At 39.8% G+C, this 17,119-nt stretch overlaps 1 protein-coding gene across 2 annotated transcripts in view; it reads right to left on the reverse strand.

Annotated features, from left to right (window-relative positions):
• ncanb (neurocan b) overlaps nt 1–17,119 on the reverse strand; it is a 202,194-nt gene that overhangs the window by 30,950 nt on the left and 154,125 nt on the right. For both annotated transcript variants that reach the window (XM_054789127.1, XM_054789128.1), the window contains one exon: nt 4,200–4,313. In XM_054789127.1, coding sequence (XP_054645102.1) covers nt 4,200–4,313 — 114 coding nt within the window. The remainder of the gene's footprint in view (nt 1–4,199; nt 4,314–17,119) is intronic.

A 17,119-nucleotide genomic window follows, 5' to 3' on the forward strand; every position in this document is an offset into this window, starting at 1 on the left:
AACCAACATTTGCTTTCTGACAGTTCAGATTTCTAAACTAAATTTTGTTTAATTCTTTTCAGTATCAAAATTGTCAAATCTGACTTTAATCCACATATGATTAAGACCTGATTCGGATTTGAGGTTAACAATGAAATCCATTCTGCTTTGACTGCCACCGTGCCGATCCAAACTGGGCCACATGGGACCAAACAACATCGGAACTGGATCACTAGAAGCATGTAGTGTAAATCCATCTTAAAAGTCATCATACTAGCTCAGTGTAGGCGACCAGTTGAACATATGAATATCGTCTGGAGGTGTGCAGCTTTGCTTCCTGCAGACATGATGGAAGCTGACTTCAATACACTGTAAAATCCACTTCCCATGTCTTTGCAATTTTAACACAACTTTTAAGTTTTACTTCTATGTTGTGGAATTGTATGGATTAAAACATTTTAAGAAACACTGGATTATCATTTTGGGAAACCACAATGCACTGTATAACCCATCTTTTTTAAATTGAGGTAAACTTAATGGTCTCTCAGCCAACTTCACCAACACATCCTCATCAGCATGCTCCCTTCAAGCTACAATCTAAAAACAAGCACTTCTTGTATAAAACAGCTATGCCGCCCACTTTTTGACTCAGGATTTATAATTTAAAGATTGCCTCTTCCTGCTTAGTTTTGGTCAGCAGCACACACCCGCAGTGCAGCCAGACACCTCAGGATTAATTAGACACAATCCTTTTAACGCTGCCTTTTTGCTGTTAATTCGTAGATTATCTGCCCTCAGAGGGAAGCGGAGGAATGGATTATTGTTTCATTATGAGGCTGCTTTGGTTTGCAACAGATTTGTCTGCTTCAGTTGGGAGTTGTTGATGAACAGAAAGAATTAGGTGTTTTTTTCAAATTCGGACAGGTCCTGCTGTAGTTAAATGAAGATGTTTATGCATAATGTGTTGTGATCGTATGTGAGGTAGGGAACCAAATATGGTTGCTTGCCCTACGAAGAGCAACCGCTAACTGAGTTGCCTGTCTGATTTCTTGGCAACACCTATGTTATTATTATTATTTATAATAATTGCATATACTGTAAATGATACTATTCTTTTTATTATTATTTATACAGTATTAAGGCATTTTTGCGGAATTAAGTGGCATTTAATATGGTATTGTATTATATTAAGGCAACATTTGCTATTTCATAGCAAAAAAAACTTTCTTTCTATAAAAAATAATTCAAACTTACAATGGTAACATAAAAAATAAAAAAGAGCATTGTTCAATGCCGCGGCAGGTTTGTGAAGTTTATTCATCATAGACTCATTTCTCCTGCCCTGTTGTGTTCAAAGCTATTGTCGCTCTAAAGAATATGTGTCAAACTGTGCCAAATCTGGCCCGCGCTACAATTTTGTGCGGCCCACGGACCTGTTTGAAAAATTGAGTTGGCCCGCCTCGTGGACCTATCAAACAAAGTTGCTTACAGTCAGCTGCGTAATTAAGCGATTCCTCCGGTATAAACTACTCCTCTGGCATTTTGAAAGTGGAAATAATATTGTAAATAGCATGAAATTCACAACCATTCTAAATAAGGGGGCCGGATTCAGACCAAAAGTCAAAATAATTTAACTGTACATGGTTAAAAATGGCAGCACTTTAACTATACTGCTCAAAAAAATTAGAGGATCACTTCGAAAACACATCAGATCTAAACTGGGGGAAAAATGACCTTGAATATCTTTCCTGATAATAAGTGGGTGATGTATTAGTAACAAAATGATGCCACATAATTTGATAGACATGAAAATGATCACCCTATAGAGGGGGGAAATCAAAGACACCCCAAAAATGAAAGTGAAAAAATGATGCAGCACACTGGTCCTTTTAGCTAAAATGTCATTGTTGCAACTCAAAATGATTCTCAGTAGTTTGTGTGGCCCCCACGTGCTTGTACGCATGCCTGACAACGTCGGGGCATGCTCCTAATGAGACTACGGATGGCGTCCTGGGGGATCTCCTCCCAGATCTGGACCAGGGCATCAATGAGCTCCTGGACAGTCTGAGGAGCAACCTGGCGGCGCCGGATGGACCTAAACATAATGTCCCAGAGGTGTTCTATTGGGTTTAGGTCAGGTGAACGTGGGGGCCAGTCAATGGTATCAATTCCTTATCCTCCAGGAACTACCTACATATACTAGCCACATGAGGTCGGGCATTGTCGTGGACCAGGAGGAACCCATTTCACACTGCACCAGCGTAGGTTCTGACAATGGGTGCAAGGATTTTATCCAGATACCTAATAGCAGTCAGGGTGCCATTATCTAACCTGTAGAGGTCTGTGCGTCCTTCCAGGGATATGCCTCCCCAGACCATCACTGACCCACCACCAAACCGGTCATGCTGAATGATGTTGCAGGCAGCATAACGTTCTCCACAGCATCCCCAGACCCTTTCACGTCTGTCGCATGTGCTCAGGTTGAACTTGCTCTCATCAGTGAAGAGCACAGGGCACCAGTGGTGTAGTTGCCAATTCTGGTGGTCTATGGCAAATGCCAATCGAGCTCTACGGTGCTGGGCAGTGAGCACAGGGCCCACTACAGGACGTCGGGCCCTCAGGCCACCCTCATGGAGCCTGTTTCTGATGTTTGGTCAGAAACATTCACACCAGTGGCCTGCTGGAGGTCATTTTGTAGGGCTCTGGCAGTGCTCATCCTGTTCCTCCTTGCACAAAGGAGCAGATACCGATCCTGCTGAGGGTTGAAGGACCTTCTACGGCCCTGTCCAGCTCTCCTGGAGTAACTGCCTGTCTCCTGGAATCTCCTCCATGCACCTGGTACCGCAGTGATGCCCTGGTCCAGATCTGGGAGGAGATCCCCCAGGACACCATCCGTAGTCTCATTAGGAGCATGCCCCGACGTTGTCAGGCATGCGTACAAGCACGTGGGGGCCACGCAAACTACTGAGAATCATTTTGAGTTGCTACAATGACATTTTAGCAAAATGGACCAGTCTGCTGCATCATTTTTTCACTTTCATTTTTGGGGTGTCTTTGATTTCCCCCCTCTATAGGGTGATTATTTTCATTTCTATCAAATTATGTGGCATCATTTTGTTACTAATACATCACCCACTTATTATCAGGAAACATATTCAAGATCATTTTTCCCCCAGTTTAGATCTGATGTGTTTTCGAAGTGATCCTCTAATTTTTTTGAGCAGTATATTACACCCTGTCTGTAGAAAATAACACCTTAAACAGACCACAGCAAGCGTACTGCGTACTGCGTAATCTGCCCATTCCACAGTTGCAAACTCTTCCCAGTTACACATCTCACAGATTGTGATGTTTTTGTGTTGATATAAAATACTGTAGCTTTTGCCCGGACAGTGAGAGAATGACAAAGAGGTGGTTGATCAACAATAACCAAAACAACCATAGTCGTATATCCGCAGACTGGCTGAAAGTAGAAAATTGAAGCAGGAATGAACGGACACGAAAAAATGCACATGTCCACACACACATTCACCAGCTGCCATGTGCATTTTTTTCCCAAGCTAAAAACGCAACCACAGGGGTGTTCCAATCCGGACACTGCACAGGGAACCGAGATAAAAGGTGTGTCGGCTGCTTACTTACCTACTCGTCAGTGCTAATGAGGCATTTTCTCAAAACCTGAACATACTAACTGCTATTTTTCAGCCTGGATTATTGGGGCATGTCCTGTCATGTTTACTACTTCAAAAGAGCATCTGTGTGTGTGCACTGATGATGCATATGAGTGTCCTTCGTCCACCAGTGATGTTGGTGAATAGGAAAAAAAGCTTTTAAGCTTGTTAATACTTTCAAAATGCAGAAATATACAAGTGTTTAAAATATAAGGATATATAATCGGAAAGATACAAAGTTGAAGGGTGGGGTGAAGGGTAATGTTCAGTTCGGCCCACAACCTAAAGTAGGCTTTGAGTTTTGGCCCCCTGTGTGATTGAGTTTGACACCCCTGCGCTAAAGCATTGTATTCTTTGTATACACCAGACGCTGACGTTGTCACACACCTATGGCAATGCCCCGCTTTGCTGGGATCTACATTGGGCAAATAAACTCCAGAGCTTCTATTACGGCTCTGCTGAGGCCATTTTGCGGAATCTCTGTGTGAAAGAGTCTATCGTTTCCCATAATTCATTTTGAAAAAGTAGCAATTCTCTGCGCATTGTTACCTTTCTCACATGTGGCGCCGCTGTAGCTGGGGAGACACAGACACACAAAGGAGTTGATCTCATCAATGCAGGTTCCTCCGTTCTGGCACGGGTTCGAGTGGCAGTCGTCGATGTCTGGAGGACAAAGAGAGCGGGACAGAAAGAGGGCAAGGCAAGGTTAGGCAAGAACACGCATACTAACACAACACACAAAAAAAAACCTTGAGATAAAGTGCGGGAGAGATTAGAAGGCTTCCTGAAAAAACAGTTCTAATTAAAGCCAATTGATTACATGTTATCAAGAATGCAGTGAAGCCCATGATGCTAATTGTGAGGATCTTGCAGGGGTAGGACACAATAGACTGTATGAAGGAGAAACAGGAAGGATGGGAAGGGCATTCAGATGAGCTTTCTGGAATCCAAATTCACTCCCACTGCCAAGTATGTACATTCACTTGGAAAAAGCAGAAGGTGAGAGTTCCTCTTCTGCTTTAAAATGGTAAGTGCATTTCTCTGGCTGATCTGGCCCTGCAGGCAAAATCATTAAACTGCAGCTGCTACCCCACCCCCAAAAATCCTTCAGCAGCACAACAACGAAGCCAATTCCTCACGGCTTTGGCAAGAGGTCACAGGAGGGGTGGGGGTAGGGGGTGGGAGGGGGACAGGATGGAGAGCTCACTCCGAAATATGCAAAGAGAAGATGAAATAATGATGGAGAGGTGATGCTGTCAAAGTGATGCGGCGCTGTGAACGCTGGCAAGTTGGCGCGATGCAGGCCGGGATTACAGCGGCTTTTGCGGGCTGACGGTGTTTTGAGTCTGTTTGGATAACACAGCGTGACAGCATCATCGCTGGCGCATGGAGTCGAGCTGGCTGATTCAAAGGCGGGATTTGATGTGGGAGGAAGAGATGGTGTACATGGAGAAGACGGCATCCTTACTGTTATTGCTGACTGACTTATAGCTGGGTGCGAAGACAATACAAAAGAGAGAAATACTGTAGTAATGCAATGATGTTCATTAAATATTTCCCCTTGACCCACTTCCTAGTGGAGCTCCAATAGTCTTGCCCAACACGTCTCCCATTACTTTATGCAGTGAAGGACCTCGCCTGTAGTAGTCTACAGGTTGCGTCACAAGCTATGACTTAACCTCAGAAATAAGCACATCATCGCCTGAGAGGTGTTTGCAAATCAAAAATGACTTCATGGTTGGAAAGAGGTGACATTCGCCGGATGTGAAGTCGGAAGAGTAAGGAGGGAGGATACATAGCCACAGGATTGTGTCAGTATTATTATACATGTGCAAGTTCAGCCACCTCCAACTGGATACGGGTAACGACAATCTTTAATGAGCTCTTCTAGCCGGCAGCTTTCATATTTCAGTATTACTAATACAGGAATACTCACAACAGTGCATGATATGCAGTGCTATGATATGTATCTATTATGGTAGGTTTCGACAACAATAACGACTTAATATACTATTGCAGCCTCCTAGAATAAGTGTTTTAAAGAACACCCCCCGTAACCATATTAAAACGTGCAGAGCTAGTCAAAACAGCGCATGATATGCTGCTATGCCTCCAGTGATATTGAACAAATAAAAACCATGAGGGGATTTGCATGTATTTTCAAACTCTTATTTTTAGTTTATTGCAGGATAAAGCTCTAGAATAGCAACAACCGTGTATTATGTGCTGCTATTCCTCAAATACTGTTTTACGTGAATGGTATTGCCTCTTCTATATAGCTAGTCATGTGTAGAAATATGATTTAATGTGCAATTTTAGCCTCCCGCTAACTGCAAATTCAGGAAAATCCTTAATGAACCGAATTAAAACAAGCAGTTTTTTGCAGGAAAATGCTGGAATAGTGACAGCAGTGCATGATATGCTTTTAAGCCCCCAATACTACTTGACATGACTGATAAACAAAGAACATGAAAGGTGGATGTGTATTTTGGATTGCTTGACATCAATCTACAGTATCTATAGACGGATGATCTCCGGTTTAGTGGAAATCTTTAATGTGCACCCCTCGTAGCCACATTACAACTAACAGTTTGTGGGACAACAAATAGTCGCAACAGCGCATGATGTGCTGCTATGCCTCCACTACTGCTTGACATGTCTGATATGTAAACAAAGAACATTAGTGGTCAACATGTATTTTGAGTTTTATCATCTATCTAGCCATCTATGAGCGCTGATCTGGTGTAAACAGTGGACAATGTGAAAGAATGTGGAATGTGGAACACAAAACTACAATATCTGAAATAACCGCATAATTCTCTTTATTGTCACATCATCTTCTCATCACTTTTACTTTCCTGGAAGGACACAAAACTTGTAGTTTGCAGGATGGATGCATGATATGCTGTTACGCCTCCGATAGCTATCAATTCATCTACTTCATGAACCTCCACCATAACCGCATCAGAACAAGGCGCAGGCATTTGAATACATATGCTTGATCGATTACGGGGAATTGAACGATGACTGAACGGATTAGTTATTATTTTAGCCGCTAAAGATTTTGATATTAATTGTTGAAACTTGAACTCAAGAAGGAACCTTGGAATGGGTAGCTACTGTATACGGTATCTTCCTCATTGACAAACATAAAGTTGAAAAAGAGAAATGTGCGTTCACATAAATAATAATAAGTTAGAATGTAACAACTTTATTATATCTATTTATTTTTTGCAGAACCCCTATTAGAGTTTGACAAGAAGACATTCATAAAATAATAATGATAGTTGAGGACCAAACCATTCAGCGAGGAAGAATGACTCTCTAATTTCAGCGTCACTGCACACTGAAGCATCCTCTACTTCATAATAATTAATCATAAATATTGTAATTCACCAAGCACAGGAACAAACACCAAAGCTATCATTTAGCCTAGAATTGAAAATATGAGCTAGTAAACTATAACTACTACCAAAATACACCATGTAAACACAGCAAAGCAAAATGATATACAGTACTTCACTCTTTCATTTGCCATCAACAATCTTTCCTGTTGTGCTGGGAGATTGATGCTTATGAGTGTCACCAGCCAGCAACAAAAAAAAAAAAAAAAAAAAGTAACAGGGCTTTTGTCGATTTCATAAGCGAGACCTCACCTTTAATCAGCAAATTCACGGCTTGGACTCATTGTAGGTTTAGCTGGCAGATTCACAATCCAGGTGCATCGCGGTAAAGACAAGGAATCAATGTTGGCAGTTTATTTGTCACTGATAGCTGAATGTCTTGCTACTTTTTTTAATACACAGCTGTATATACCAGTAAATAGAGGGGCTTAGAAGAAAGCTGTAGTTGTTGAGACACATTCCTTTTTGCAAAAAGAGGTGTCAGATAAAAAGCATGGCCTTGACACAAAAATAGCAACAATGTCCACCTAAGAGTCGTAAGAGGTTCATCCTTTCTGCGATGTTTGCTCTTGTGATTCTTCCTGCCCATTTTAAATGTCAGAACATCAATGGAGAAGACAACATCGCTTCCATTTGCTTGTCAACAAAAAACAGCACCTTTAACTTCCATCATGCAAAGCAATATTTGGAGGCTGAGCAGCATATCATGCACTGTTGTGACAATTCCGACGTTATTATGCAAAATGCAATTTTTTATATGTTCACTAGGGGTGTTCATGAAATATTTCCCCTAAACCAGGAGTTGTCACAATCCCAAAAACCCAAAACGTACTTAAACCGAATACATTTTTCCCATAAGAAATAATGCAAATCCAAATAATTTCTTCCGGACACCCAAAAATGTTAGCACAAAACACTTTTTTATAGTTTAACAATTAGTTTACATGCAGAATACAATAAAAAAATAATATAAATGCATATAAATGATGGCGGTAAGGGATAAATGCAGATTTAGCATCACTTTTAACTTAATTGAAGGCCTGAGTGTTGACAAAGACTGCTGAAGCAGCGATGGAGGTGGGGAGCAGAGATCTACACAGACACCACCTTTGTGTTTTGGTATGCGTTATTTAATGAATTCAATAGTGTCTGTCGCCTTCAAATTGCTGGCACTGGCAACTTTCTTTGGCACTGTAGCGGGCCATCTTGTGGTTCTAATCAATGAGAAAAGCAGAGACTTGTGGCGTAACGACAGTATGTTAGTTAACACAGGCTGCTAACAGGTGTTTTGTGGTAAAAATACATTACGAGCACAGTTGGAATAATGCAGTATATTAACACAACAAGACACGTGGCATATTGTATGCTAACCGAGAAATGTATGCAAACCGAGACAAAATTTGCGCTGACATGGACGCAAATTGAGGTTCCCCTATGTACATAACAAACATAAAAAAACAGTTCTGTTTTGACATCAAATAAAAGCAACGAGGGCATATTATTTTGATATTATGTATTATTTTTTTATTATTTATGATATTATTTCTACAAAATCTCACTAAATATTATCAAAACGTTTGGCCAATGTACTGGCCAACACATTTTTGCGAAATATTCCAAATATTCCAACATCCATAAAAGAAAGATGCTGTAGTATTAAAATCCTGGATTTATACTACAGGGTCAGGCAAAATGATCTGACACATTTGTAGGTTAAATAAAAGGCAAATAGAGTAAAGAAACAAAAAAGTGTTTTTATTTTCGAAAAGTACATACAATGCCATTTTTTTCATACAATGCCATTTTGCTTTGTTTCTTTATAATGCATTGTTTTTCGTTTCTTTTTCAGTTGATGCCATGAATTGGACTGGTGAGCATCGCGCTTTCATTGTGGAAACGTTCATCGAAACAAACGAATCTGTAACTGCAACACAACCAGCGTTCCGTTTGCACTTCAGTCTTGGTAGACATGATCCCGTACCAGCTCGAAACACCATCTTGTTATGGGTTACCAACTTCAGAGCTACTGGATCTGCATTGAGTGTGTGGACAATAATGGATCCCATTTGACTGATTTCATTTTTAAAACATAATGAAACACAATGGCATTATGTGTACTTTTCGAAAATAAAAACACTTTTTTGTTTCTTTACTTTATTTGCCTTTTATTTAACCTACAAATGTGTCAGATCATTTTGCCCGACCCTGTATTAACATCATTTCCAATCTATGCTCTTGTAAACACACTCAAAAGGCACAAGCCATGGAAAGTGAAATCACATGAAATTAAACTAAATTTAATTTAACAGGAAGAGCAAGAAAGTAGCCGCCTTTGGGAGAGATGGCAGGCAAGTGACAACCGACAGAGCGCACTTAACATTTGACAGCTCACGACATGATTGTCTCAACACAGACATGTCAGTTTGTCCTCAGAGTTTGAAGAATGAACTAAAACTGCGTGTAGAGTCTGACTTTGAGACTACGAGGCCCATGAGAAGAAAAATCTGAACATTTAGATAACATGCTCTCTAAAGTCGAAGCTAAAAGAACTTCTTTAAAATCGTCTTTTTTTTTTAATCTATTTAACATTTGAAAGAGACTTCTTAGGGAGTCTATTTCTGTCCCAGATGTAAGTGCTTGAGCAAATAGTGAATAACTGCAGTAAAAAAAAAACTGCGTCATTATAATGAGGAGCATGAAAGAAATGAGTCAAAGTGACAAAAAGGCGATAAAGACAGACATTAATGAGGAAAATGGGGACTGCAGACAAGGACACAGGGAAAAAGTACTGCAATTAGTGGCCGCGGGCTTTTGTTTACTATGTGAGGGAGGCATTTGAGTATTATTAAACAACATTAAATGCTTGTTAGAATTTAGGTTGCATGAAATTGGAGTATAAAGTTCGGATATGATAGTATTTTTCAACGATTACCAATACGTCTCAGAGGTCCTACAATAGTGTATTGAAAGTGTGTTGGACAAAATGTAGCCTAGGCACAACTGGGGACACGTCATTTTGTGTGTCTGTAGCTTTTATGCTAATGGGCTGTGTGTATCCACGCATGTCTCCAACAAAGTATGTGGCTACAAGAAGCACTATTGTGCAACTTTATCCACGTTTTACATATACTGTACACTGTAACTCTGCACTTGTCCAACGTAATAGATGCTTTATATCACATACAACAACGTCACAAGTGAGCCAGGAGGCAACTATTTGCTGAAGAAAAACAAAGTGATCGAACATACAGCTGCCATGTTCATAACTAACTGATGGACTGGTGGCAGGCTTTATTTTAACATGTGTCACAAGGTCTTAGTGTATATAGTATTAGTGTATATAATATAGTTATGTTATAAAATAGGATGTGTGTGTGTGTGTATAGTGCCCTAAACCTCCAGCTGTGTTAGGGTGTGCAGGTGGATTACAAACGGATGAGGATGTTCCAGGAAGAAGAAGAAGAAAAAACAGCTGAGGGCTTTAGGCTGCTCTCTTGAGAGGCCAGTGCAATGCTGATGAGTCACTGTAAAGATTCTCAGTCTTTGCTTGCGTGTCTGCTGAAAATAGACCAAAGGTCTAAAACTGATGAACAGGGACAAGATATACAGAAATCCCTCGTTTATTGCGGTTAACTGGTCCCGGACCCGACCGTGACAAATGAATTTCCGCAAAGTGGGATTCCTTATTCATAAATGGAATGTTTTCATCACTAGAGCATAGAAAACGTGTTTACAACCTTCTAAATAGGGTTTTTATCATTACTAGAGCCCTCTAGACATAAAATAACACCACCAGTGAGGGAGGGATATTTGAATCACAATGTAGCAAGGGACAAATGTATTTGTATTTTCATTGATTTCGCCGCTTTATGCTTGAAAATGTGTAATTTAGGCCAAGAATACGTACAATTTTTTTTTTTTTACTAATAATAGGCTGTATTCCACCACAAAACAGTGATCATTAATTCATTAATATACTTTTAAACTCCTAATTCTAGCCTCGCAACTATTGCGACATTACGCTGCAAAGTGCTCGTTTGCTTAGATGAAATAAATGCACTACCTTTTCATCACAAGGGACAATGAGCGATTTCCAGAAACAGTACAAGCAGTTGATGTTTACCAAGTACAAGGAAGGAGAGTCCTGGACCACTGTGGCTAACCACTCTTGCACTTGCACTCTTCATGTCTTTGTTTCTGTCAACTATTAACCTTTTCATCAGTTATTTTATATGTTCATGACTACCGTCGCCAAGCGCAACGTGTTTCTGCCGGCTTTCATCTGTTTGTTTGTGTTCAAAATAACTTGAAATGTTATGAGTGGATTTGGATGAAATTTTCAGGAATTGTCGGAAATGGGATATGGAAGATTTGATAAAATTTTGAGGGTGATCCGGATCACCGTCTGCATCCAGCAATTTTTTTAAAGGAGTCTTTAACATTGCGAGATAGGACCATTTTCGGCATTTGTGCATATAACTCCATAAAAAATGGGCACAGCACATGAAAAAAAAAAATACAGGACAAGTTGTACAACAGGTTCTACAAAATATGAAAGACAGAAATGTAGGATTATTATTTTGGTGTGAATCTGAGTGCTTTTCCAGTTTTCCCATTCATTTAAAATTGGCAAAGGGTACATTTGGAATACAGGAAGTGAACAAATGTATTGCAATTGATGTGAAACACACAGAGGGTAGGATTAAATAAGCTTTGCTTCTTCCTACTCTTTTTTTTGGACATGTGGAACTGTGAATTGTACTACGTGATGTATTCCAATGTAACATGTATGCATGTTGAAAATAAATGAAAACATTACCATTACCATTGCACCATCACGATCTTATAGCAGCTAGATGGTTAGCAGCAAGCCAGCTAGCTAGAGGCTAACGTAGCAGTCTATAACTAAGTGGCCAAACAGCACAAACAGATGGAACTCAAGTACATGACAGCAGTTGCAGAGGATCTAAATCAATCCAAATAAATTATTCCTTGTATATCTGCTGAAAATAGACCAAATGTCTCAAGCCCTCAAGCTCATAAAGAGGGACAAGATATCCCCATCACTACTGTTCCACTGCACTATGCTTGTACATTTATTTAAATATGCCTGGTTTTCCTTGTAAATGTGTGGTTTTTTTTACTTAGTTTTCAATTTCCCAAGCATTTTAATTACCTAAGCAAGGCCCTGTTAACTGTCTGTTGTATTTTCTAAATGTACACTGCTGTGGAGGAGTATCCCCACAATTTTGTTGTGTCAAACTCCACAGATTCTATTCTATTCTATTCTATTCTGTGCTATCCTATACTGTAAACTATGAGAGGGAGGGGTGTTCATGAAAGATTTGCCTTCCCAGGATGGCAATTTAACCACGGCTTGAAAAGTCAAACCTAATACGTTCCGGGACACGTACTGTTCATCATCCTATTTTATCAAATTAAATAAAACACTCTACTTTTCCAAAAGTGAGGTAGAAGCTAGCATAAGAAGCTAACGTGGTGGTGAAAAAGCACAAACAGATGGATATTGAATACTCAACACTAGTTACGAAACATCCCAATCATAGTCCTTGGTGTACAAAATCTGCTCAATACAGACTGAAGGTCCTATCACACCAACAGTAAAGGCAAAAAAGTAAACAGGAAGTAGAAAAGCAGAAAACAAGTAAATATATTTGCTTTCTTTCCACAGCTTGGTCGGTTCTTCTGGCCAGAAATAGATCCAAGGATTGGACATCAGAGCCATCTCCATTGTGCGATTAATTGACAGTGACAGGACAATGGAAAAAATAGACAATTTGTCTCTTAAAGTATGTCAAAAATAGTGACAGATGGCAGAGAATAGCCTGTCACTCAGACCTCTGGGGAGGTGTTCCACTTTAAGCTATTGCAGCTATTGTACTTTTAAGTGAGGAGAGGTCTTAGAGAGAACAGAGAGAAGACACAAAATAAACACCAAAAGTCTAATGGAAAGTGAGAGAGGAATACGGCAGATAAAAATAAACTGGGAGGAAAGAAGCGGATAGGAGATAGACAGAAGATGATCCATGAAGGCTGTCGATGATAGCGCTCGGGGTGTATATGTGTGATAAAGTTTTCAAAGAGTAGGGGCCCTAAAAGACTCCCGTGAGCCCTCAAAGGCAAGCAGCGTGCACAGACTGGCTGGATGAAGCCAGATTAAGTGGAAAAAAGAAATATAGAGGAAATGTAGGAAAGCAATGATGCCAGGAGAAGCAATGTGAGGGGAAATGAAGAGAGGAAAAGGAAAGTTTACTGTCAAAGTTTGGCAAATATAAAAATATTTTTTTCTAAAAAAAAAATGTATATACAGTGTCTCCAGAAGAGTATGGGAACAGTGAGGTCAATACCTTTATTTTTGCTGTGGACTAAAAACATCTGAGTGTGACATCAAAAGATGAATATGACACCAGAGGGCAACAATTAGCTTTTATTTCCAGGTATTCACATCTGGATCAGATGTACAACTTAGAAGATGTCACCTTTTGTTTTGTCATGTGAGCAAAAGTATTGGAAAATGTGACTGACAGATGTGTTTTGTTGCCCTGCTGTGTCCTATTACATATTCAATCAAATAGCACTGAATGTCTACACTCAGTTTCAGATTGGGAGGATGGGTTTTGCCTGTGTAGACTGCATTTAGAGATGAAAACAACATGAAAACCAGAGAGCTGTCTGTGGGTATAAACAAGCACTTGTGAATCTGAGATAAGATAGAAAATCAATCTGAACCATTGCACAAACATTGGTCATGGTCAGACAAACCATTTGAAATGCCCTGAAGCAGAAATAAGCCATGTACTAAGTAACAGACGTCAAAGAGGTAGACCAAGATAATCATCAGCAGTTATTGACAGAAACATTGTCAGAGCTGGAAAGAAAGACTCTAACACAACTGTTGGTGACATCTGTGACAACCTGCTGTGGTCAGGAGTGAAGGTATCACTACTGTTCATAGAAGACTTCATAAACAAATATACAATAGCTACAGCAGAAGATGCAAATCACTCGTTAGCAAGAAGAACAGGAAGGCCAGGTTGGAATTTGCCAAACGTACTGAATGCGCCTAAAAAATTAATCAGTCTGTAAAACGTTCGTCTCAGACTTTTTTAGGCTCATCTCTCTACTGACAGCAAGACGGCAACGTAACAGCAAGACCATTTCCAAAGCGTACCATAGGATGTGACGTCTTGTAATATTGTTCAAACCTTAAAAGCACCATAACTCAGCAGCAAAGAATGAGACTATTTTGGCATAATTCGGAGTATGTCGGGGGGCTGCTGACATCATCGCTGGACACTTTAATCTTGAATAAATCAAAAAGTATGCCATTACCTGTGATTTTAGAAAAGCACATTTTAAGATAGCCTTTATTGTCATTGTATTGTTCAGAAAGCCATCCAACAACATTTTTGTTCTTTACATTTTTACTTATTTAAAAGCCAAGGACTCGAGAGGTGGTCCTCGTGTGAGGCTCGAACTGGGCTCGAACCCTCATCCACAGATGAGGGTTCTCATATCACATATCACCACTAAATGAGAACTGAACAGCGCTAGCCAATGACCTGAAAGCTGTCAACTCATTGTCTAGCACAGCTCTTCAAAGCATCAGGGAGTGAGGTTTACCAATGTACTTTCACACAGCCACACCAGCTGGCATCCATTACGCTCAGCTTACGAACAAAGTCCGTTCCTATGACTGTGATGTAAGTTTAGTTCTACTGTAAGTTGGAACTTATACTTAAATGAACACGTACGTCACTCACACTGTGCATACATATACACTCACATGAAGAGATATACAATAACGGTAAAAACAACAGATGAAATACAAAAATTAAACAAAACAGTTGTAAAAACAAACCCTTACTTTTCTCCGAGTGGTTGTCCTGCACACTGCAGAGGTGTTGCACATGACTTATTTGGAGGAGGAAGTCTCACTGCGCTGCTTAGTTACCACTGTCCATTTCACATGTTCAAGAATAGCATCTGTACCGTTAATGACTCATCATAATATCCTTCACATCACGGCGTTTGAGCGTCTTGGACTGGGCATACGGCCAAAGATGATTTCTCCGCTGAGTGTTTTATGATGTCTAATTCCACTTCACTTTCCTTTTCGTTTGTGCTCTGCCCCCAGAAGAGTCTGTTTCAGGCTTGGGAGTCATAATGGAGGTTAAAGTTAAAAAAATGAACTAAGAAGAACAAAAGTGATGTTGCCCTTGCTCTCGGTGTATGTATTACTCCGCCGCACGCATGTAACTCGTTCTCATTTCTCTTTTTGTACAGTGTTAATAATTTATGGGAGTGTGTTCGGAACCATGAAATGTTGTAACATGGAATTCAGTAATTTTATTCCGGCCTGCCGGAATTGCTATCTCTGTTACTTTGACTATAATACTTATTTAGCTATTATTTACCTATTCCTATATCTATTTTATAGCTTTTTGTTGAGGATGAAAAGAGGAAAAGGGAGATAAAAGGACTCAAATATTTTCAAAAAACTTACTGTCTACCAACATTCCAAAGTAGTTGTGGTCAGGGTGTACCATTTAATAATAAGGGAATTATTTGTACGGGAAAAATAACAACAATGACCTCATTGTACAAAATTAATAAATTACCAACTGTCTATCTAACTGACAAAATCAATCAAAACTGAGCATTGTTACTTTTACACAAACATTAACTACGTACCTTACTTAAAAACATGACTTATTTTGATTACTTCATTTTTTCTTATAGAATGACACTAAATTCAGGTGAGGCAGTATCATGTCTATCAAGAAGCAGGCTTTTCCTTCAGAATGACTTTGTGAAAACCTGGGAATTCAAATGAAAAAAAAACAACAAAAAAAGGCAAAACACATGGAAACTTACTCACATGAGGCTCACTGAACTGAGCTCCAGTGAGCTTGTGGCGGTATCGAGAAATTTGCTGACATTTTGATGAAAATCCGTCTCGGTTTTCCAATTGTACAACATGAGAGGCATTCAAATTCGGTGCTCTGAAGCCATCCATATTCATCATACCCGATGTTTGCAGATATATGTGACCCCTTCTGGAGAGCTGATAAGACCCCCCATGCATTAAAAAAACACTCCTGAGTCTTCACAGGAAGGGGAATCAATTTGTGCCACTTTCTACGTGGTCAGCCTTTATATGCTCCACTTCCTGCTTTAGCCACATTACTATATGTTATGTATATGTTAAGCTAACACAGACACAGGGGTGCGCTTACCATTAGGCAAGCACAGGCAAAAAAGTCTCATAAAAACTGATTATTGATTTTTTTTTCTTTGATTTAAAGTACATATTACCATTTTAGTCTTAATTCACATGCTTAGAATTACATCGAAATGTGCAATCTGTCATGAGCGCTTCGACTGCTCCGCCCTCCATTGTCATTCAATGGACTATTCTATGTTACTGCTATGTTACTCATTGATTCCGGAAGACGGGAGCGCAACAAACTTGCTGGTGCGGTTTGGAGAAAACTGATGCAACGTTACCTCGGTGGAGTGAGGAGGAGTAGAATGCGAGAGGGAAACAAGCAGTTAAAAAAAATAATCACAACTACCGAAGGTAGACAGCCAGAGGCTCTTGACACCAGCACAGCCGAGAAGAATGCTGTTGTTTTAGGGATGAAGCTGAGACGCTTTTCATCACAAAGATGTACTCTATATTAAATGTTGCTTAATGTTCTTATCAATTACAGTCAACATGTTGAGATGATTCACTTGTTAGGTAATAATAATCCCCCAGGAGGATTTTAAGTTTTAAGAATGTTAATCTATCTTGGGAAATGGTAGAATTTTCTCATATTCACACTTGTTAGTGGATGATTAACATTAATACTTAAAATAGTATTTTTTTTTTGGGGGGGGGGGGAGTAAACATGGCAATGTAACTAGCAACCTAAGATGGCAGATAACTGTAAAAAATTTCAAAGGCAGAAAAAAGTGGCCTAAATTACAGTACATACTCACCTTTTGTAAAAAAACTTTTGTCAGTGCGGTGCAAGGATGTGGAGGGCCCCAATGGCT

The sequence above is a fragment of the Dunckerocampus dactyliophorus genome, chromosome 10 (assembly GCF_027744805.1).
Source record: "Dunckerocampus dactyliophorus isolate RoL2022-P2 chromosome 10, RoL_Ddac_1.1, whole genome shotgun sequence".
Classification (NCBI taxonomy): Eukaryota; Metazoa; Chordata; class Actinopteri; order Syngnathiformes; family Syngnathidae; genus Dunckerocampus; species Dunckerocampus dactyliophorus.